The following is a 23,807-nucleotide window of genomic DNA, read 5'->3' as shown; positions in this document are numbered from 1 at the left end:
CAGTATTGGTTCTGGCTACTCCAGCTGCAGACTGACCTTGCTCAGGTGAGACTTCCTTCCCTCACATCATGAAGGGCTGCACGCTCACAGGCAAGCTCACCTGGAGGTGAGGACCTGAGCCTGACGCCCAGTAAGCAAGGATTATCAATGACTGGGGTCTTCCATCAATGAAGACTTAGAAGGCACCCTCTCTGGCTGAGTATATCACAGAGGGCTTCCTGAAAGAGGTGTCTCTCAAGGACCTTAAATTATTTAGAGAAGCAGAGGCAGGGAGCGCTGAGGCTCACCTGTTAGAAAGGGCAGCATTGACTCATTAAGTGAACATGGAATGAGGTGCCTCAGGTCATGCCATGTGACAGGGGCTAAGGGTACTGAGAGAGTCAACCATGGGCCTTTCCCTCAAGAAGCCCACAATGTAGAGAAGGCAGCAACCACATGGACTTAAAACACTAGGAGAAACAGAGTTAGGACAACAATACACCTCTACACAGGGCCACAGGAGCCCAGAAAAAGGACTTTTAGCTCAACCTGGGAGAGCTGGGCAGAAGCTGGAGAAGATGATGCCTGAGCCAAGTTTGACAATTGAGTGAACAATGGCCAGAAGATAAACACTGGCAAAGATATTATTTAAAGGGGTGGCACATCTTACGGAATGGGATAGATGGAAGAAATAGCCTAGTACATGAAAAAAGTTCTATAAAATTCAAGAGTGTGGGGCAAGTAGCAATTGCATGCATGAATGAATGAAAAAATGGAAGGAAGGAAGGGAGTGATGGAGGGAGAGGAGGGTGAGAGAGGGAGACGGGAAGAAAAAAGAAGAGATGGGAGGAAAAAACACAGAATAGGAGGGAAGGAGAGAAGAAGGGAGGAGACAGGAAAAAAGAAGGAAGAGGAGGGAAGAAAGGAGATCGATGGGGGGACTGCCTGAGTGGATGGATGAGTGCATGGAGTATAGTTGCATGAGGAGTGAATGAATTGTGGGATGAGGGGGTGTCATCAAGAGTTCAGGGTGGAGTTGGGGTTAGAGGACATACTAGAGACATTTTATAGTATTTTAAGCATTAATAGTGTCTAGGGTGGGGCGCGGTGGCTCACGCCTGGAATCCCAGCACTTTGGGAGGCCAAGGCAGGCAGATCATGAGATCAGGAGATCAAGACCATCCTGGCCAACATGGTGAAATCCAGACTCTACTAAAAATACAAAAATTAGCCAGGTGTGGTGGCACCTGCCTGTAATCCCAGCTACTCGGGAGGCTGAGGCAAGAGAATCGCTTGAACCTGGGAGGCAGAGGTTGCAGTGAGCTGAGATCGCGCCACTGCACTCCAGCCTGGCAACAGAGTGAGACTCCATCTCAAAAAAAAAAAAAAAAAAAAAAAAGAGAGAGAGAGGTCAGTTAAGAATGAGACCCTGGAGATCAATCTCTTTACAGAAGGGAGACGGGGCTATATAAAGAAGACCCAGAAAGAAATGCGTTTGAGAAACGAGACAACACCCAGTAAATAGAGATGTCCTAAGGCCAAGAATGTGGGAGTCTCCATTTTAAAGACAGAGTTGAGCAGACTATTTAACTCTCCCACGTCTCTGAATGTTCCCATTTGTATGTCCCGATCACTTCAGGACTGAGAAGGATGGGGCAGCCACCAGAGTGGACGCTGTCTGTACCTACCATCCTGACCCCACAAGACCTGGGCTGGACAGAGAGCATTTGTACCAGGAACTGAGCCAGCTGACCCACGACATCACCCAGCTGGGGCCCTACACCCTGGACAGAAACAGCCTCTATGTTAATGGTGAGTGTCTATACTGCAGCTGGGGTCTCCTACAATCCCAGGTCACTCTGCACCAGTAGTTCTTAACTAGGGGCAATTTTTCACCCCAGGACACATTTGACAGTGTCTGGAGACATTTTCATTTGTTTGTTTGTTTGTTTGTTTGTTTGTTTTCTGAGACAGAGTTTCACTCTTGTTGCCCAGGCTGGAGTGCAATGGCACGATCTAGGCTCACTGCAACCTCTGCCTCCCGGGTTCAAGCAATTCTCCTGCCTCGGCCTCCCAAGTAGCTGAGATTACAGGTGCCTGCCACCATGCCTGGCTAATTTTTGTATTTTTAGTAGAGATGGAGTTTCACCATGTTGGCCAGGCTGCTCTTGAACTCCTGACTTCAGGTGATCCGCCTGCCTTGGCCTCCCAAAGTGCTGGGATTACAGGCATGAGCCATGATGCCCGGCCATTTGCTAATGGCATCTAGTAAGTAGAGGCCAGAGATGTTGCAAAACATCCAACGATGCACAAAGCAGCCTCCTATCAAAACGCATTATCCAGACCAAAGTGTCAATAGGGCTGAGGTTGAGCATCTGCTGTACACAGATTCCAAGTTCTGGTACAAATCTCGTAGTTCTCTGAGGGCTCATCTTTCAATGCCTAGCACATCAAAGGAGGCCAATTTCCTCTTCCCTTTCACCTCCTGGTATGAAATGTTTCCTCCTCCACCTTGATCCTGTAAGAGCCCAGCTGGAGTTTGCAGACGACGGGGAAAGAAATGGGTGAGGGAGGGTCCTATGGTTGAGTCTCTGCAGTGGGCACTGGGTGCCCAGTTCACCCTCCTCCCCTTCATTTTCCCCATCATGACAACTCAAGGCAAATTCTCAGTTTCCATGGGCCAGTGGAATCCACTGACTTCATGAAATAACCCCACCCTGAGCAAATACCCCTCAAATAATAACTGTTCACACAACATCAATGGCAACAATGACCCAAGCAGCAATGCCACCACCAGAATAGCAACCATAACAGCAGCTCATTTTCATCAAAAGGAAACTGTAGGGCCGGGCACAGTGGCTCACACCTATATTCCCAGCACTTTGGGAGGCTGAGGCAGGCAGATCACCTGAGGTCAGGAGTTCAAGACCAGCCCAACCAACATGGTGAAACCCCATCTCTACTAAAAATACAAAAACTAGCCAGGCTTGGTGGCATGTGCCTGTAATCCTAGCTACTCGGGAGGCTGAGGCAGGAGAATTGCTTGAACCCGGGAGGCAGAGGTTGCAGTCAGTTGAGATTGTGCCACTGCACTCCAGCCTGGGTGACAGAGCAAGACTCCGTCTGAAAAAAAAAAAAAAGGAATTGTGCCAGGAATTGTGATGAGAACTTTATATGCATTATCTCCTATTAATATTACCCAAACCTCCGTGAGTTACTATACTCATTTCTACAGAGAGCCTTTATGCATCCAGGGAGGAAGTAATTAGCCCAGAATTACTCAGTTATGACACAGGACAGTATGAAAACTCCAACCGAAGATTGGAGACTCATGAAAACTCCAGGCTCCTAACTACAAGACATCACTGTGGATCGTCCAAATAGAGCAAGCCCCAATCTCAGGACAGGAATGAGGCATGAATGGCCTCTATGCTAATGATCTAACCTAATGCTGAATTTGTTACTTCCCCTCTGAATCCACTTGGAGATTTCCTTTATATCTGACTTGAAATAGAGGATATATACTCCTCTATCCTTGACATAGGAGATAATACACAGAAAGTATTTCATTGTAGTATCAAGTACACATCCTGTTCTGTGTCCATAGGATTATGACTAATTTAGGGCACGGCTTAACAGTGTGGTACTATTGAATGACAGACAGATGTCTGTTTTGTTGGATGCAGGACAAGCCATGTAACCTCTCCAGACTTTAGTGTCCCCTCTGTGGAATGGGATAAAAATACTACGTGGGATTGTTGTGATAATCAAATGAGATAATTCAGGAACAACCCAGATAAATTACAGGGCTGCCCTGGGTTCTGTCTTTCCTTGTATCTCTCACAGAGCCTCAAAGGAGATGCAATCCATGACCTAGAGAAACACTCAGGACAAATTCTCTTTTCCCCAGTTCCTTTCTTGCTCCAATGGCAACACCACCCCTCTCATCCTGAAGTCTCTTGTTTTTACCACCACACCCATTTTGCCAAATTTTCTCCAATATTCCAAACCATATGAAACCTTTCTTTCCTTCCTTCCGTCCTTTCCTTCCTTTCCTTCTTTCTTTCTTTTTTCTCTTCTCTTCTCTCCTTTTCTTTTCTTTTTGAGACATGGTCTCACTCTGTTGCACAGGCTGGAGTGCAATGGCACGATCTCTGCTCACTGCAACCTCCGCCTCCCAGGTTCAAGAGATTCTCTTGCCTCAGACTCCTGAGTAGCTGGGATTACAGGCACCCACCACCATGCCACGCTAATTTTTGTGTTCTTAGTGGAGACAGGGTTTCACCATGTTGGCCAGGCTAGTCTTGAACTCCTCACCTCAAGTGATCTGCCCATCTCAGTCTCCCAAAATGCTAGGATTACAGGCGTGAGCCACCAAGCCCGGCCCCATATGAACCATTTCTATTCCTCATTTCTCTATACTTTTACCTAAAAACACCACTCCCTTCACCCATCGCATTTTTGTCAATTCTACATCACACACACACACATACACGCACACACACACACACACACAGAGAGAGAAAGTAAGTTGGAAAAAAATTATACTATCATGAAATTTTGTGAAAGGAGGTAAGCTGAGAGAGTAAGAATCAAACTAAATTATCTTTATGGGTAGAAAGCACACTCATCCATACATGTGTCTTTCCGCCCTTGTAATGTATTTATTATTATTGTTTGTGCATACTAGATTCCCAATAAATAGGGACAGCTATTATGGTATTTTTATTTCAGGAATAATAATAGTGATGATCTCCACCATTATTGTCAAAGGACAAAGCACAAAATATGTACCAAATAAAATATAGTCATTATCCTTCATTCACAAAAGATCTTGGCCCCACCTCTTCTCAATGAAATGTCCATGACTTGTTCAACTTTGGCCACTCTGGGCTGAGAGATGGAGGTTCCCTTGTGAGCTGAAGTCACACATCGAAGGTGGAAGCCCCTCCCCTCCCTCTGGCTGGCTGAGGGATAGTCCAGATGGGCTCATCATGAAAGTTTCCCATTATTTCCATTTCTAGATCTACCATCTTCCCCTCCCCTACCTCTCACCCATCATAATTGTCCTTCTTTACTCTTTCCTCCCTATCTGCAGGTTATAACCGTCGGTACTGGACCCCTGCCACCAGCAGTGAGTATTCAAACCTGTGATATTCCAATGCCCTTGGGACCCTTCCTCCCCAAGGTGCATTCCTCAGAAGAGAAACTGATCATTCTCCCTCCCTACATGCCCAGCCACAGCCTCAGAGCAGCCCCTAACCTGTCAAGGTCTTGGTGTGAGTCAAGATAGAAGTCCAAATTCCAATGAGCAGTTCCTGTCCCATATTCCTTTAGGAAGACACCCAATCATTTCTCCATGTTCTTTTTTTCTCAGCTCCAGTGACTTCTACATTCTCCCCAGGGATTTCCACATCCTCCATCCCCAGCTCCACAGGTAGGAAGCTCCTCTCTGGCATCTATGAAATTTAACACTGCATGGTCTGTTCCCTGCTGACCACCCAGACTCAGCCTGTTCCACTCGCCCTCTCACTCTCTCTCTCTCTCTTTTTTTTTTTTTTTACGGAGTCTTGCTCTGTCACCCAGGCTGGAGTGGAATGGTGTGATCTCGGCTCACTGCAACCTTTGCCTCCCAGGTTCACGTGATTCTCCTGCCTCAGCCTCCTAAGTAGCTGGGATTACAGGTGCACGCCACCATGCCTGGCTAAATTTTTGTATTTTTAGTAGAGACGGGGTTTCACCATGTTGGCCAGGCTGGTGTTGAACTCCTGACCTCAAGTGATCTACCCACCTTGGCCTCCCAAAGTGCTGGGATTATAGGCATGAGCCACCACGCCAGGCCCACTCTCTAAATTTTGGCCACCCTGCCTTGAGTGGTGTTCTAGCACCCTAACCTCTGTCTAACCTCAGGAGCTTTGCACTAGTGATTCCTGGGGACCAGCTATGGTTGGTATCTTCTCAACTTTCTAATTTTTAAAAATTATTATTATTATTATTTTTTGAGATGGAGTCTCGCTCTGTCACCCAGGCTGGAGTGCAGTGGCACAATCTCGGCTCATTGCAACCTCTACCTCCCAGGTTCATGCAATTTTCCTGCCTCAGCCAGAAATTTTCTCAGTGGTCGAGATCGTGCCACTGCACTCCCGCCTGGGCAATGGAGCTAGGCTCCATCTCAAAAAAAAAAAAAAAAAAAAAAAAAAGATGGAAGTCGGGCATTCCTAACCCTTAACCCTGCCTTGTGATTCTGGAGTTATGAGATAGAACTTGGTGTCCCGTAATTTAAATTCTGCCTTCAGGCCTTATGTTTTGTGAGTCACAACACTGAAAACTTTTTACATGCTGTAGACAGGATGTTCACTCTCCACATCCTCACCGCTCTGCTCTAATCAATTCAACCATTTATGTGACATGTCTAACCCCTCTCGGCTTGTACGTATGTAACATGTATTACAAAGCAAGTCATTCCATGATCAATGCTGTCACTTTTTCTAGGTGCTTTCAAAATTTGTTCTTCATCATTGATTTTCAGTAGTTTGATTACGATGTGTCTGGGCATGGTTTTCTTTGAGTTTATCCTGCTTAAAGTGTTCTCAGCTTCTTGAGTCTCAAAGTGTTTATTTTCTGCTCTGATTCTTTCTCCCCTTCGGACCTCCAATGAAATGATGTTGCCCCAAGAGACCCTGAGGTTCTGTTCATTTTGTTATTTACCAATCTTTTTTCCTCTCCGAATTTCAGGTTTAATAATTTTTTTTTTTTTTTTTTTTTTTTGAGATGGAATCTCGCTCTGTCACCCAGGCTGGAGTGTAGTGGCGCGATCTCGGCTCACTGCAAGCTCCGCCTCCTGGGCTCACGCCATTCTCCTGCCTCAGCCTCCGGAGTAGCTGGGATTACAGGCACCCGCCACTATGCCCGGCTAATTTTTTGTATTTTTTAGTAGAGACGGGGTTTCACCGTGTTAGCCAGGATGGTCTCAATCTCCTGACCTCGTGATCCGCCCGCCTCAGCCTCCCAAAGAGCTGGGATTACAGGCGTGAGCCACCGTGCCCGGCCCAGGTTTAATAATTTTTATAGAATATTTTCACAATCACCAAGCCTTTTCTCTATCAGTTCCATTCTGCCTGCCCATCCATTGAATTCTTTTTATCTCAGTTACTTTATGTTTCAGTTCGAAAGTTTCTATTTGGTTAGATAGATAGATGTTATAACATATATGTTATATAAAAATATATTTATGGCTATACATATAACATATATGTTATATATAGTTATTTATATAGCCATAACTATATATAACCATATATAGTTATTTATATAGCCATAACTATATATAACCATATATATAGTTACCATATAGTAACCACATATATAAAACGTATAGTTATATATATAGTGTCTCTCTATATATAGTTATATATATAGTTTCTATATCTGTAACTGTATATAGTTATATATGTATGTTTCTCTGTATATAAATATATATATTCCATATATATAGTTATACAAATTATATATATAACTGGGAGATGTTGGTAAAGGATGGCGTGAGGAAACCTGGAGCAGTCATGATAATCCTCGCTCTGCTCCGAACTCCTCAAGAGCAGGAGAAGGGTCCTCCTCATTCTCCAGCCATGTTGACTTTGAGCAATTTACTTATCCTCTCAGTACCTCAGTTTCCTCACCTGCCAATTGAGGATAATAATATTTCATAAATTGTTTGCAAATGTTAAATGCAACTCTATGTAAGAACACCTAGCACAGGGGCTACCAGGGAATTTGGTTTAACAAATATTTATCAGGCACCTATTCTGGGCTGGGCAGGGGGATAAGATGTTGACTAAGTCAAATGCAGTCCCTCCCCTCACCAAGTTTACAGTGTATTGGGCAAGACTGAAATGGAATAAGCAATTACAATTGACAATAAAAGACAACCAAGTTATTGAGCACTTACTATATGGCATGCCATATGCTATGTATTTTTTTATTTTTAACTTTTCATTTTGAAATAAATAATAAATATAAAGTAAATAATAATATAAATAAATAATAAATAACTTTTCATTTTGAAATAAATAATAAATAAATTCAGGAGATGTTGCAAAAATAGTGTAGCATTCCCCTGTATCCTTCACCCAGTTTCTCCCCAATGGCTACATCTTACATAACTCTAATACAATATCAAAAGCAGCAAACTGACATTGTTAAAATCCATTTTACTGGTTTTACACGCGTGTGTGCATATGTGAGCTTGTGTATGTGCGTGTGTGTGCAGGCATGTGTGTGCATATGTGCATGTGTGCATGCGTGTGTGCATGCGTGCATGTGTGCACGTGTGTGCATCTGTGCACGTGTGTGCATGCATGTGTGTGTGCGTGCGTGTGGGTAGCCCTATGCAATTTTTATCACATGGGCATAGCCCTATAATCACCACCACCATCAAGATTCAGAACTGTTCCATTCCCCCAAAGATTCCCCTCATGCTAGCCTTCATAATCATGCCCACTGAGCCCAACACTATTGCATAGAATAGCTATTCTGCTTTCCATCTCCATCTCCGTCTCTACAATTTTATTTTGAAGATGTTATATAAATGGAAATGTACAACATGTCACCTTTGAAATTGGCTTCTTTTCCACTCAGTGTAATGCCCTGGAGATGTGCTCTTTTTAACAGTCATGTAACCTTCCTAATTTCCCTCCAAAATATCATTATGCCCCTCGCCGCCTTTTTAAAATTTTTTTATTTTTTGAGACAGAGTCTCACTCTGTCGCCCAGGCTGGAGTGCAGTGGTATAATCTCAGCTCACTGCAGCCTCCGTCTCCCGGGTTCAAGGGATTCCCCTGCCTCAGCCTCCCAAGTAGCCAGGATTACAAGTGCATGCCACCACGCCTGGCTAATTTTTGTATTTTTAGTCGAGACGGGGTTTCATTGTGTTGGCCAGGCTGGTCTCGAATTCCTGACCTCAAGTGATCTGCCCGCCTTGGCCTCCCAAAGTGCTGGGAGCTCACAGGTGTGAGCCACCGCGCCTGGCCCATATTGCCCATTGTATTACAGCGGAAGAAACTGAGGTATGGACAGGTAACATGTCCATGGTCACTTGGCTGGTGAGGGGCAGAGAGGAGATTTGAAACCAAATCTGACTCACTAGTGTGGCCATAACCACGGTAACTATGTCTCTCTACCATGTGGTCTCCTCTTTATTAAAGGAAGGGCAAGTTCTGGGAGTTTTGGGAGTTTTGGGCTTGAGTAGGGAAGGGTAGCCAAGTAAAGCAGGTGAGAGAAGGTCTGCTTTAAGGACTGCTGTTTGATTTTTATTGTTGTTGTTCAGTGTTCAATGGGATTGAGTTGACTCTTTTTTCCCTTCTTGTTCCCCAAAGCATGAGACTGTTCCAGTCCTTTTCCCTTTTAACTTCTCAGCTAGAGTTTGTTAGGGCGGGTATGGGCACCTGGCAGAGTCTGAGACCTCAGCTTCCAGTAGGCACACGTTCTGACCCAATACACCTACCCTGGTCCCCTAACCTGCTTCTGGTCCCCTAACCTGCTTCTGGGCCCAGGTAAGGCATTTTAGGAACATCCCACTTTTCTCCTTACCTGGCTTTCCATTATCCGTCCAAACTAAAGCACCCACCTGTCTGCTTCAGACTCTTGCTTCAAGCACTCCGTCTGGGTCCTCAGAAATTGACTTAGAGTCAGTTCAGATCTGACTCAGGCGTGGCCTTCTTTTCTCCTTCCTTGCAGCAGCCACAGTCCCATTCATGGTGCCATTCACCCTCAACTTCACCATCACCAACCTGCAGTACGAGGAGGACATGCGGCACCCTGGTTCCAGGAAGTTCAACACCACAGAGAGAGAACTGCAGGGTCTGGTGAGAGCCCCGCCCACCGTACTCCTCCCTCGCCCACTTAGACAAACCAGCCCACCTCACACTGCCTCGCCCACTGATGCCAGCCACGCCCACCTCATCCAACCCTAGCCACCTTTCCCTGCCCCACCCACTGATTTTAGCCAAGCCCACCTCACCCTACCCCGCCTACTGATGCCAGCCATGCCCACCTTTCCCTGCCCCACCCACTGATTTCAGCCACGCCCACCTCACCCTGGTCCACCCCTCCAATGCCCCACTCTTCCTGGCTTCCCACAGCTGTTGTTTCTCACCTCCCCTCTCCTTCCTTGCAGCTCAAACCCTTGTTCAGGAATAGCAGTCTGGAATACCTCTATTCAGGCTGCAGACTAGCCTCACTCAGGTGAGACCCTCCCTAAGAAAAACACAGCCCAACAGGTGAATATGACCCTAGTCTCTGGGCTCCCTGACTCTGTTCATACTTGGAACAACTATTGCCCGTGGATACTAAGCATCACCACCAGCAGCAGCAGATAACTATTCCTAAGACCCAAGGCACTGCATTATGTACTTTATATTTAATGCCTCATCAGTGCTTGCAACAGCCTCATGAAGCAGGAGCAGAAGGGGAAACTGAGGCCCAGGTTAAGTGGCTTGTGCCAGGACACACAAAGCAACTGCAGGACTTCAGGTTCTATATCCAAACTCCTATCCCTTAGGTGGCACTTCCTCCTCTGCCCCCATTATGAACTTGCAGCATGTGGAAAACCCCAATCTGACTTCCCTCTAAGGGAACTTGCCCAGAGAATCTAAGAGGGGAGGAAAGGAAGGCGTTCAGCCCTTACAGGCAGGAGGTCAGCTCCTGAGTGGCTCAGATGCAGCCACAGAGGGCCTGGCCGGTCTGAGGGTGACTGAGAGGCACCGAGGGCACTGTCCCTGAGTGCTGGAAAGGGCAGGTCTTTTAGGGTAGACAGCGGTTGATATCATTTCCTGCCTGGCATTCTCACCTTCCACACCTCTCTCACAGAATCTCCAAGTGCGGCTCTCCCAAGAGAGACTGTCAGTCATCTACCTCCAGTTTCCTTTCCTTCCCAGGGGGAAGAGGGGACAGGGGGGCCCTAATGGCTAAGAGCATTGGTGAACTCAGGCAGACCTCAGTTCTAAACCAACCCAGCTCTGCCATTTACTATCTGTGACTCTGAGCAAGTGCCTGAAGCCTTCTGTGCCCTATTTCCTGACATATTATATATATAAAATACATATATTATATATAGACATATATTTTATATACATATTGAGGCATATTTTATAAACATGTTTATAGACACATTTTTATATGCACGTTATATACATATATAACATGTTATATATAATGTATATATTATACATATTGTTATATTGTATACATGTTATATATGTTATAGCATATATAGTACAAGTTATATATAACACATACATTATGTTACATATAATGTATATGTTATATATGATATATATAATTATATATTATATAAAGCTTTTATATATAATTATATATTATATATAATGTTATATATAACTATATGTTATATATAATTATATATAATATATAATTGTTATATATAATTATATATAATATATAATTGTTGTATATAGTTATATATTATAATTGTTATATATTATATACAACATATAACATACATTATATATTGTTATATATAATATAATATATATAACATGTATAACTTTTATGTTATACATAATGTATATAACATATATGTGTATGTGTGATGTATATAACATATGATATAATATAACAATATTATGTTATAACATATAACATATGTTATAATATAACAATATTATATGTTATAATATATACTATCTGTCATATGTAACATATACATTATATTTTATAAATCAGTTTAATATACATTATGTTACATATAATGTGTTATATATGATATATGATGTATAATTATTTATTATACATAATTGTTATATATAATGTATACATTGTATTTGTTATGTATTATATACAACATATAACATATACATTATGTATTGTTGTATATAATGTAATATATACATATATAACGTGTATAACTTATGTTATATATAATGTATATAACATATATGTGTATGTGATGTATATAACATATCTGACATTAACATATAACATATGTTATAATATAACATATATGTTACATATAATATACATCATGTATAATAATATGTGTATATATAATATATTAAATCATATAAGTATAAATACATATAATATTCAAATATATATTATATATAGTATACATGTGGATACATACAACTACATATACCTAGTATATATTCTATATATAAACAGTCCATGAATTACAATGATTCAACTTATGATTTTTCAAACTTTGTGATAATGCCATAGCAATATGCATTCAGTAGAAAGCATACCTTCAACACCCATGCAACCATTCTGTCATTCACTTTCAGTACAATATTCAATAAATTATATGAGATATTCAACAGTTTATTATAAAATAGGCTTTGTGTTAGGTGATTTTGCCCAAATGTAGGCTAATGTAAAGGTTCAGAGCATGTTTAAGGTAGGATAGGCTAACCTATCATGTTCTGTAGGTTAGGTATAGTCGATTTTTATTTTTATTTTTATTTTTGAGACAGAGTCTTGCTCTGTAACCCAGACTGGAATGCACGGGTGCGATCATAGCTCACTGCAGCCTCGAACTCCTGGGCTCAAGTGATCCTCCTACCTCAGCCTCCCGAGTAGCTGGGACTACAGGTGTGTGCCACCACACCTGGCTATTTTTTTTTAATTTTTTTTTTGTGGAGAGGAGGGTCTTGCCATGTTGCCCAGGTGGCCTTGAACTCCTGGGCTCAAGGAATCCTCCCACCTTGGCCTCCCAAAATCCTGGGATTACAGGTGTGAGCCATCACGCCTGGCTACAGAGCATTTTTGACTTATGACATTTTCAGTTCACAATGGATTTGTCAGGGCTGGGCATGATGGCTCACACCTGTCATCCCAGCACTTTGGGAGGCTGAGGCAGGTGGATCACTTGAGGCCAGGAGTTTGAGACCAGGCTGTCCAAATGGCAAAATCTTGTCTCTACTAAAAATACAAAAATTAGCCAGGCGTGGTGTGACAACTGTAGTTCCAGCTACTCGGGAGACTGAAGCGTGAGAATCACTTGAACTTAGGAGATGGAAGTTACAGTGAGTCAAGATCACACCACTGCACTCCAGCCTGGATGACAGAGCAAGACTCTTTTCTCCAAAAAACAAAAAACAGGCTGGGTGCATGGCTCATGCCTGTAATCCCAGCACTTTGGGAAGCTGAGGCAGGTGTATCACCTGAGGTCAGTAGTTCAAGATCAGCTTGGCAAACATGGAGAAAACCCATCTCTACTAAAAATACAAAAATTAGCTGGGTGTGGTGGCGGGTACCTGTAGTCCCAGCTACTCGGGAGGCTGAGGCAGGAGAATGGATTGAACCTGGGAGGCAGAGGTTGCAGTGAGCCGAGATCACACCACTGAACTCCAGCCTGAGCAGCAGAGTGAGACTCTATCTCCAAAAACAAAAGAAAACAAAAACAAAAAAATAAAATAAAAAACATGGGTTTATCAGGACATAATACCATCATGAGTCAAGAAGCATCTAAATGTACATGGTAGTTATAGAAAAATAGTTATATAGTTATATACAATAGTTATATATAAACCAGTTTAATATATGTTAGGTAGAGGTATATGGTGGTTATATAAAAAATAGTTATATAATAGTTATAGAGTTCTATAATTATATAAAATAGTTATATATAAACCAGTTTAATATATGTTAGGTAGAGGTATAATAATATATATTATATATACTATATAATATAATGTATAAAATGCAAAACGATATCATATATTTCTATATTAAGTTTATATTTACAGATCTACATTTTATATATTTTATCTTATATATAATTGTGTTGTACATAATATAATTAGTATAGTACTGACTTGGGGAATTGAGCAGTACTAACCCATAGGGATATTTGAGGATGAAAATATGTGATTATGAATACAAAATGCTGGGCCTGCTGCATAGGAAGTATTTAATAAATGGTAGTTGTTACTATAAAGTCGTTCCTACTATAGAGCTACTCACAACCCTGGGACGTAGGGAAAGAGCCCGTTTCCCTCTAATCACTCAATAGTAGGTGGCTAGGTAGGTGAGTCCACGTCCTGTGGCCGGGAACAGGTGCTGAGACATGAAGACCTTCTGACTGCATGTTGGACCAGCCACAGTTTCAGACGGACCAGCCAAAAAGGGCATTTTCCCCAAGCCATTTAGCTCCCTTGAGTCTCATAACAAATCTCCTAGCCCTGCTGGTCCATAGGATCTAGAGAGGATGACTTGAACCTTCTGATCCCACCATTTGAAAACGCCATGCCATGGGCACCAGTAGGAGGGCCACTGCTACGTGCACCAGTACAAGGGCCACTGCTATGGATTACAGATTAACCCTAAGTATAGCTGTCGCACACCTAGTACTTTAGGAGGCTTATTCGGGGCCATGCAGATCCCTGGCATTATTATCCTAGGATCCTACACCAAGCAAAGCAGGAGCTGCCCCTCCTCATAAACCCATAAGCCCTTCTCTTGAGCAAAGCAGCTGGGAAGGCCAGAAGTTATTCAAGCTCCCCTCTGCCCCGGTTCCAAAGACAGACAGCTCAAGCCTACATGCAGCAAACCCTATAAAAGTGTCACCTCTTGGCATTTCTGCCATGGTAATGCTTTCTGCTTCCACTAATCATCCTAGTAATTTGTTTATGGTGGGCATCTCTCTGATGAGAACCACATTCTTTTTTTTTTTTTTTTTTTGAGATAGAGTCTCACTCTGTTGCCCAGACTGGAGTGCAGTGGCGCGATCTTGGCTCACTGTAACCTTTGGCTCCTAGGTTCAAGCAATTCTCCTGCCTCAGCCTCCCAAGTAGCTGGGACTGCAGGCACGTACCACCATGCCCAGCTAATTTTTGTATTTTTAGTTGAGACAGGGTTTCACCATGTTAGCCAGGATGGTCTCAATCTCTTGACCTCATGATCCACCTGCCTTGGCCTCCCAAAGTGTTGGGATTACAGGCATGAGCCACCATGCCCGGCCTGAGAGCCACATTCTTGTTAACCACAGTTTCCCCAGAGTCCGCATTAGGGGTTGACAAAGAGTGGAAAGGAAGGACAAAAGGATGGAGAGGTGGATGGACTAAGCATATGTAGGTTCTTACCCAGGCCAGAGAAGGATAGCTCAGCCACGGCAGTGGATGCCATCTGCACACATCGCCCTGACCCTGAAGACCTCGGACTGGACAGAGAGCGACTGTACTGGGAGCTGAGCAATCTGACAAATGGCATCCAGGAGCTGGGCCCCTACACCCTGGACCGGAACAGTCTCTATGTCAATGGTGAGCAGCTGTGATTGGTTGGAGGCTCTTCCTCCTTGCTGAGCAGCCTGTAATCTCTGGCTTGAGGTCACACTCACTGTCAGGCAATTGAAAATTTGGTCCTGTGCTCTACATGGGATGACTAATTTCCGGACTTCATGGTATCTTTTTTTTTTTTTTTTTTTTGAGATGGAGTCTCGCTCTGTCACCAGGCTGAGGTGCAGTGGCATGATCTCAGCTCCCTGCAACCTCCGCCTCCCGGATTCAAGCAATTCTCCTGCCTCAGCCTCCTAAGTAGCTGGGACTACAGGTGCATGCCACCACATCCAGCTAATTTTTGTATTTTTAGTAGAGACAGGGTTTCACCATGTTGGCCAGGATGGTCTCAATCTCTTGACCTTGTAATCCACCTTGCCTTGGTCTCCCAAAGTACTGGGATTACAGGCTTGAGCCACCACACCTGGCCAGGACTTCATGGTTTCTTCATCATCATGGAATGAATTCCATCAGGGCATTCTTCCCTGATGTGAGGGCACTGATAGGAAATCTTTAATGGTCCCTGCTGCATGAAACTCCTTCCATTGCACCAGGGTAGCCCTGACCCCTGTTTGGTCCCCCACATCTGCTTGTAACTTACCCACACTCCTCCCTCCTTCTCTATGCAGGTTTCACCCATCGAAGCTCTATGCCTACCACCAGCAGTGAGTATTCAACTCATGTCCACATGCCCATGATCCTACACCAAGCAAAGCAGGAGCTGCCCCTCCTCATAAACCCATAAGTCCTCCCCTTGAGCAAAGCAGCTGGGAAGGCAGAAATTATTCAAGCTCCCCTCTGCCCCAGTTTCAAAGACAGACTCAGCTCAAGCCCACATGCAGCAAACCCTATAAAAGTGTCACCTCTTGGCATTTCTGCCATGGTAATGCTTTCTGCTCTCACTAATGAGGACTTCTCCTCAGCTCCTGGGACCTCCACAGTGGATGTGGGAACCTCAGGGACTCCATCCTCCAGCCCCAGCCCCACGAGTAAGTACCAGTCAATGGCATCTCTATTAGAGCATGCTATCTCTGTCATTTTTACTTAGATGAAGATGGAAAATCATAGCAAATCTACTGATAGTGAGTGGACCAACGAAATTTGTTAGCCACCTCGTGTGTACCAGATCCTAGAGATACAGGAGGGAAAACAAAACCAACACAAAATTTCTGCTCTTAGTGAGCTTGTATTCTTGTCATGATGATGATGATGGTGGTGGTGCTGTTGATGACGATGATGATGATGGTGATGCTGGTGATACTGTTGATGATGGTGATAGTGATGTTGATGACAATGATGATGATGATGATGATGTTGAAGAAAATGATGCTGGTGATGGTGGTGGGGGTTATTATGGTAATAATGATATGTTGAGTGTGACGATGATGGTGGTGGTGTTGATGATGATGATTATTATTATTATGCTAGTGACATTGATGATGGTAATGGTGATATCGATGACAATGACAATGATGGTGATGAGGATGATGTCGGTGATGGTGGTGGGGTTATGATGTTAATGATATGTTGAATGTGATGATGGTGATGATGATGTTTGTGGTTCATGATGGGGATTGTCATGGTGGTGCTGGTGGTACTTGTGATGACAATAATGATAATAATAATGATGACAATGATAGTGATGATGGTGATGGTGATAATAAAGATAACAGATATCACCTTACAATATTGAGCACTAAATATGTAACAAGAGCTATGCTCAGTATCTAACTACTATTATATAATCTACTTTAGAAAATGAATTGTATCATAGATAAGAAAGGCGTGGAAAATATTTATTATGTCACTCAATTTAATTGCTGCGTATGGTTATTACAAAGTGCTATTCTCTCTACTTTGAACATAATGTTTATTTCACACTCACACTACAGCTGCTGGCCCTCTCCTGATGCCGTTCACCCTCAACTTCACCATCACCAACCTGCAGTACGAGGAGGACATGCGTCGCACTGGCTCCAGGAAGTTCAACACCACGGAGAGAGTCCTGCAGGGTCTGGTTAGTGTCCTGCCCTCCACACTCTGCCCTGCTCATGATACCCAGTCCTTCTTACATCATCCATGCCAGGGCAATGGAAGAATATCACACCCAACTCACTCTTGCCCCAAGAGATGCAAGCCTCAGCCGGGAGCAGTGGCTCATGCCTGTAATACCAGCACTTTGGGAGGCCAAGGCGGGTGGATCACCTGAGGTCAGGAGTTTGTGACCAGCCTGGCCAACATGGTGAAACCTCATCTCTACTAAAATACAAAAATTAGCCAAGCATGGTGGTGCATGCCTGTAATCCCAGCTACTTGGGAGGGTGAGGCAAGAGAATCACTTGAATCAAGGAGGCAGAGGTTGCAGTGAGTCAAGATCATGCCACTTTACTCCAGCCTAGGCAAAACAGCGAAACTCCATCTCACAAAAAAAAGAAAAAAAGAGACAGATGCAAGCCTCCCCCACCGAGGCCAGCCCTGCCCACCTCACTTCTGCCTGGCTCTTACATAAAACTTAGCCCTCCTACTCACCGCCCTCTCCCTCCTCCACAGCTCAAGCCTTTGTTCAAGAACACCAGTGTTGGCCCTCTGTACTCTGGCTGCAGATTGACCTTGCTCAGGTGAGAACTTAGAATTTCCAGCCTGGCTGCCCCACTTGTACTCACTCCAAAAGACTTTGCACTGCTTCCTTGCTGCACTTCCTAGGGATATCCTCACCAAAGATGGAATTCAGGAGTCACAGGCTTCAGGATCAGTGTGTTTCCTGACAGTAACACCCCTACACTCCACCTCAACAGAGAGACTCTGCATGGCACATCATCAGGATTGAGCCTCTCCCTTTATCATCCCTCTGAATTCCCTCCATTCCCTGTGCCTCCCTTTCCTTTACATGTTAAATTCTGTCCCCAGGATTTCTTTCAGGACAATCATGCCTCATCCACGTGATTTCATCCTCATTTCGAGCTCTTCACTGGGCTCAAGTCCGGCTCCCCTGTCTCGTCCATGAAAATGTCAGTTTCATCTTGTCATTGTATCCGTTACTCTGCTCACAGTCCTCAGCAAGCCAATAGTCCATGCACTAAGAGTCGATGTGGCTTCTCACCTCTTTCCCAGGTTTCTCATTTCTCTGGTCCTTGCTGTCCTTCCCTCAGCAATCGCAAGACCCTTCCGAGATAATCTTTTCATTGTCATTTTTCCCACTGACCCTCCCCAGGCTCGAGAAAGATGGGGCAGCCACTGGAGTGGATGCCATCTGCACCCACCGCCTTGACCCCAAAAGCCCTGGACTCAACAGGGAGCAGCTGTACTGGGAGCTAAGCAAGCTGACCAATGGCATTGAAGAGCTGGGCCCCTACATCCTGGACAGGAACAGTCTCTATGTCAATGGTGAGTGGCTGTGATGTGGTTGAAATCTCTTCCCCCTTGCTGGGCAGCCTCTAATCTCTAACTAGAGGTCACACTCCCTGCCTGGCCTTTGAAAATTCTGTCATGTGCTCTACATGGGATGACTAAGGTCTGGACTTCATGGTTTCCTTACCATCATGGACTGTGTTCCCTCAGGGCATTCTTTCCTGATGTGAGGATGCTGATAGGAAATCTTCAATGGTCCCTGTACCATGAAACTCAGTTCATTGCACCAGGGTAGCATTGACCTACATTTGGTCCCCCACCTCTCCTTGTCTCTTACCCACTCTCCTCCCTCCTTCTCTATGCAGGTTTCACTCATCAGAGCTCTGTGTCCACCACCAGCAGTGAGTATTCAACTCATATCCACATGCCTCGGTTCCTACACCAAGAGGAGCAGGAGCTGGCCCCTCCTCATAAACCCATTAAGTCCTCTTCATAAGCAAAGGATTTAGGAGGGCAGAAGTTATTTAAGTGCCCCTCTGCCCAGCTCAAGAGACCGACCCAGCTCAAGCTACACATGCAACAAACCCCATAAATAGTCTCCCCTCTTGCCATTTCTGCCAAGAGAGTGCTTTCTGCTTTCACTGATGAGAACTTTTCCTCAGCTCCTCGGACCTCCACAGTGGATCTTGGAACCTCAGGGACTCCATCCTCCCTCTCCAGCCCCACAAGTAAGTATCAGTCAATGACATCTCTATGAGAGCATAGCTGATTAGTGTAAACATCTCTGTCATTTTCACTCAAATAAAGATGGAAAATCATAGTAAATCTAGTGATACTGAGTGGACAAATTTGTTTGTTTTTTCTCATCCTTTTCACTTTTTTTTTATTAAACTTTAAGTTTTAGGGTACATGTGCACAATGTGCAGTTTAGTTACACATGTATACATGTGCCATGCTGGTGTGCTGCACCCATTAACTCATCATTTAGCATTAGGTATATCTCCTAATGCTATCCCTCCCCCGTCCCCCACCCTGCAACAGTCCCCAGAGTGTGATGTTCCCCTTCCTGTGTCCATGTGTTCTCATTGTTCAATTCCCACCTATGAGTGAGAACATGCAGTGTTTGGTTTTTTGTCCTTGCGATAGTTTACTGAGGATGATTTCCAATTTCATCCATGTCCCTACAGAGACATGAACTCATCATTGTTATGGCTGCATAGTATTCCATGGTGTGTATGTGCCACATTTTCTTAATCCAGTCTATCGTTGGACATTTGGGTTGGTTCCAAGTCTTTGCTATTGTGAATAGTGCCGCAATAAACATACGTGTGCATGTGTCTTTATAGCAGCATGATTTATAATCCTTTGGGTATATACCCAGTAATGGGATGGCTGGGTCAAATGGTATTTCTAGTTGTAGATCCCTGAGGAATCGCCACACTGACTTCCACAATGGTTGAACTAGTTTACAGTCCCACCAACAGTGTAAAAGTGTTCCTATTTCTCCACATCCTCTCCAGCACCTGTTGTTTCCTGACTTTTTAATGATTGCCATTCTAACTGGTGTGAGATAGTATCTCGTTGTGGATTTGATTTGCATTTCTCTGATAGCCAGTGATGGTGAGCATTTTTTCATGTGTTTTTTGGCTGCATAAATGTCTTCTTTTGAGAAGTGTCTGTTCATGTTCTTCACCCACTTTTTGATGGGGTTGTTTGCTTTTTTCTTGTAAATGTGTTTGAGTTCACTGTAGATTCTGGATATTAGCCCTTTGTCAGATGAGTAGGTTGTGAAAATTTTCTCCCATTTTATAGGTTGCCTGTTCACTCCGACGGTAGTTTCTTTTGCTGTGCAGAAGCTCTTTAGTTTAATTAGATCCCATTTGTCAATTTTGGCTTTTGTTGCCATTGCTTTTGGTGTTTTAGACATGAAGTCCTTGCTCATGCCTATGTCCTGAATGGTAATGCCTAGGTTTTCTTCTAGCGTTTTTATGGTTTTAGGTCTAACGTTTAAGTCTTTAATCCATCTTGAATTAATTTTTGTATAAGGTGTAAGGAAGGGATCCAGTTTCAGCTTTCTACATATGGCTAGCCAGTTTTCCCAGCACCATTTATTAAATAGGGAATCCTTTCCCCATTGCTTGTTTTTCTCAGGTTTGTCAAAGATCAGATAGTTGTAGATATGTGGCATTATTTCTGAGGGCTCTGTTCTGTTACACTGATCTATATCTCTGTTTTGGTACCAGTACCATGCTGTTTTGGTTGCTGTAGCCTTTTGGTATAGTTTGAAGTCAGGTAGCATGATGCCTCCAGCTTTGTTCTTTTGGCTTAGGATTGACTTGGTGATGCGGGCTCTTTTTTGGTTCCGTATGAACTTTAACGTAGTTTTTTCCAATTTTGTGAAGAAAGTCATCGGTAGCTTGATGGGGATGGCAATGAATCTATAAATTACCCTGGTCAGTATGACCATTTTCCCGATATTGATTCTTCCTACCCATGAGCATGGAATGTTCTTCCATTTGTTTGTATCCTCTTTTATTTCATTGAGCAGTGGTTTGTAGTTCTCCTTGAAGAGGTCCTTCACGTCCCTTGTAAGTTGCATTCCTAGGTATTTTATTCTCTTTGAAGCAATTATGAATGGGAGTTCACTTATGATTTGGCTCTGTGTTTGTCTGTTATTGGTGTATAAGAATGCTTGTGACAAATTTGTTTTGGCCACCTACTGTGTACCAGACCCCAGGAATACAGTAAGAAAAAGAAAATCAATTTTAAAAAAATCTATGCCCTCAGTGAGCTTGTATTCTTGTGATGATGATGATGGTGGTGGTAGTTACAATGGTAATGATGATGTGTTGAGTGGGATGATGATGATTGTGGTGGTGACATTGTTTATGATGATGATGATGATGATGGTCATACTGTTGATGATGGCAGTAGTGATGTTGATGATGATGGTGATGGTGTTGAGGATGATGCTGGTGATGGTAGAGGAGGTTATGATGGTAATTATGATGTATTGAGTGTGATGATGATAGTGATAGTGTTGCTGTTTATAATGATGATAGTGGTGATCTTGATGATGGTGGTGGTGATGTTGATGACAATGATGATGGTAATGAGGATGATGCAGGTGATGGTGGTGGAGATTGTGATGGTAATGATGTCGTATTGAGTATGATGGTGATGATGATGGTGGTAGTGTTGCTGTTTATAATGATCATGATAATGATAGTGTTGATGTTGATGGTGGTGGTGATGTTGATAACAATGATGAGGATGGTGATAAGGATGATTCAGGTGATGGTGGTGGGGTTATGATGGTAATGATGATGTGTTGAGAGTGATGATGTTTGTGGTGGTCATAATGGGGATTATCATGGTGGTGATGATGATAATGATGGTGATGGTGACGATGATGGTGATGGTGATGATGATGATAATAAAGTTAACAGAAAATGTCAGACAGTATTGAGCAATAAATATTCACCAACAGCTATGCTAAGCACCTACTATTATATAATATACTTTTATAAAAATAAATTACATTATTATAGGCAAGGGAGGCATGGAAAATATTTTGTCACTCAATTTAAATTCTGCATATATTGAAAGATAAGTCTATTGCAAACTCCTATTTTCTCTGCTTTGAACATAGTGTTTATTCCCATTCCAGTTATGGCTGCTGGTCCTCTCCTGGTACCATTCACCCTCAACTTCACCATCACCAACCTGCAGTATGGGGAGGACATGGGTCACCCTGGCTCCAGGCAGTTCAACACCACAGAGAGGTTCCTGCAGGGTCTGGTGAGAGCCCCACCCACTTTACTCCTGCCCCATCCCAGATACATCTATGCCAGGACTATGGAAGAAGATTGTATCCATCTCACCCTTGCCCACAAAAGATGCAAGCCCTGCTCACTGAGGCCAGCCATGCCCACTGGTGCCTGCTCCACCCACCTGACTTCTGCCCCACACACATGCACCTTAGCCCTCCTACTCACTTTCCTCTCGCTCCTCCACAGCTTGGTCCCATATTCAAGAACACCAGTGTTGGCCCTCTGTACTCTGGCTGCAGACTGACCTCTCTCAGGTGAGACCTTAGAAGATCCAGCCTGGCTGCCCCAGTTGTTCCCACTCCAATAGATTTTGCACTGCTTCCTTGCTGCACCTCCTAGGGATATCCTCACCAAAAGGGGAATTCAGGAGTCACTGGCTTCTGGACCAATGTGTTTCCTGATACTAACACCCCCACACCTTACCTCAACAGGGAGAATCTGCATGGTCCATCATCAGGATTGAGCCTCTATCCTGATCATCCCTCTGAATTCCCTGCCCCTCCCTTTCATTTAGGTGTTAAATTCTGTCCCCAGAATTTCTCTCAAGACAATCATGCCTCATCCAAGTGCCTTCATCCCTGTTTCCAGCTCTTCACTGGTCTCAAGTCTGGGCTCTCCTGTCCCCATGCTATGAGAATGCAGGTTTCACCTTGCACTTTTATAAGCATGGTTGTATCTGTGACTCTGTGCACAGTCCCAAGCAAGCCAGTGGTCCATGCCCTCAGAGAATCTAAGTGTAGCTTCTCACCTCTTTCCCAGGTTTCTCATTTCCTCTGGTTCCTTACTGTCTTTCCATCAGCAGTCTCAAGACACAACCTAGGTAATCTTTTCATAGTCATTCTCCCCACCTACCTTCCCCAGGTCCGAGAAGGATGGAGCAGCCACTGGAGTGGATGCCATCTGCACCCATCATCTTGACCCCAAAAGCCCTCGACTCAACAGAGAGCGGCTGTACTGGGAACTGAGCCAACTGACCAATGGCATCAAAGAGCTGGGCCCCTACACCCTGGACAGTAACAGTCTCTATGTCAATGGTGAGCAGCCGTGATGTGGTTGGAGTCTTTTCCTTCTAGAGTCTGGGAAGAATCTAATCTCTGGCTTGAAGTCACACTCCCTGCCTGGCCACTGAATATTCTGTCATGTGGTGTAGATGGGATGACTAAGTTCTGGACTTCACAGTTTCTTCATTGTCGTGAACTGTGTTCCCTCAGGGCACTCTTCCCTGTTGTGAGGATACTGATAGGAACTCTTTAATGGCCCCAGTCCCATGAAACTCATTGTCCCATGAAACTCATTTAATTGCATTGGGATTGCCATGACCCTTATTGTGTCCCTCATATCTCCTTAACGCTTA

General features: G+C 43.9%; 1 protein-coding gene across 3 annotated transcripts in view; it reads left to right on the top strand.

The window, feature by feature from the left end:
* MUC16 (mucin 16, cell surface associated) overlaps nt 1-23,807 on the top strand; it is a 235,763-nt gene that overhangs the window by 136,974 nt on the left and 74,982 nt on the right. For all 3 annotated transcript variants that reach the window (XM_054672882.2, XM_054672883.2, XM_024351317.3), the window contains 15 exons: nt 5,078-5,113; nt 5,357-5,416; nt 9,715-9,842; nt 10,154-10,221; nt 15,085-15,257; nt 15,902-15,937; nt 16,196-16,261; nt 17,165-17,289; nt 17,823-17,890; nt 18,484-18,656; nt 18,986-19,021; nt 19,283-19,348; nt 22,291-22,421; nt 22,640-22,707; nt 23,315-23,487. In XM_054672882.2, coding sequence (XP_054528857.1) covers nt 5,078-5,113; nt 5,357-5,416; nt 9,715-9,842; nt 10,154-10,221; nt 15,085-15,257; nt 15,902-15,937; nt 16,196-16,261; nt 17,165-17,289; nt 17,823-17,890; nt 18,484-18,656; nt 18,986-19,021; nt 19,283-19,348; nt 22,291-22,421; nt 22,640-22,707; nt 23,315-23,487 — 1,407 coding nt within the window. The remainder of the gene's footprint in view (nt 1-5,077; nt 5,114-5,356; nt 5,417-9,714; nt 9,843-10,153; nt 10,222-15,084; nt 15,258-15,901; nt 15,938-16,195; nt 16,262-17,164; nt 17,290-17,822; nt 17,891-18,483; nt 18,657-18,985; nt 19,022-19,282; nt 19,349-22,290; nt 22,422-22,639; nt 22,708-23,314; nt 23,488-23,807) is intronic.

The sequence above is a fragment of the Pan troglodytes genome, chromosome 20, assembly GCF_028858775.2.
Source record: "Pan troglodytes isolate AG18354 chromosome 20, NHGRI_mPanTro3-v2.0_pri, whole genome shotgun sequence".
NCBI lineage: Eukaryota > Metazoa > Chordata > Mammalia > Primates > Hominidae > Pan > Pan troglodytes.
Note: the sequence above shows the minus strand (reverse complement) of the source record. Positions and strands in the feature narration are given on the sequence as shown.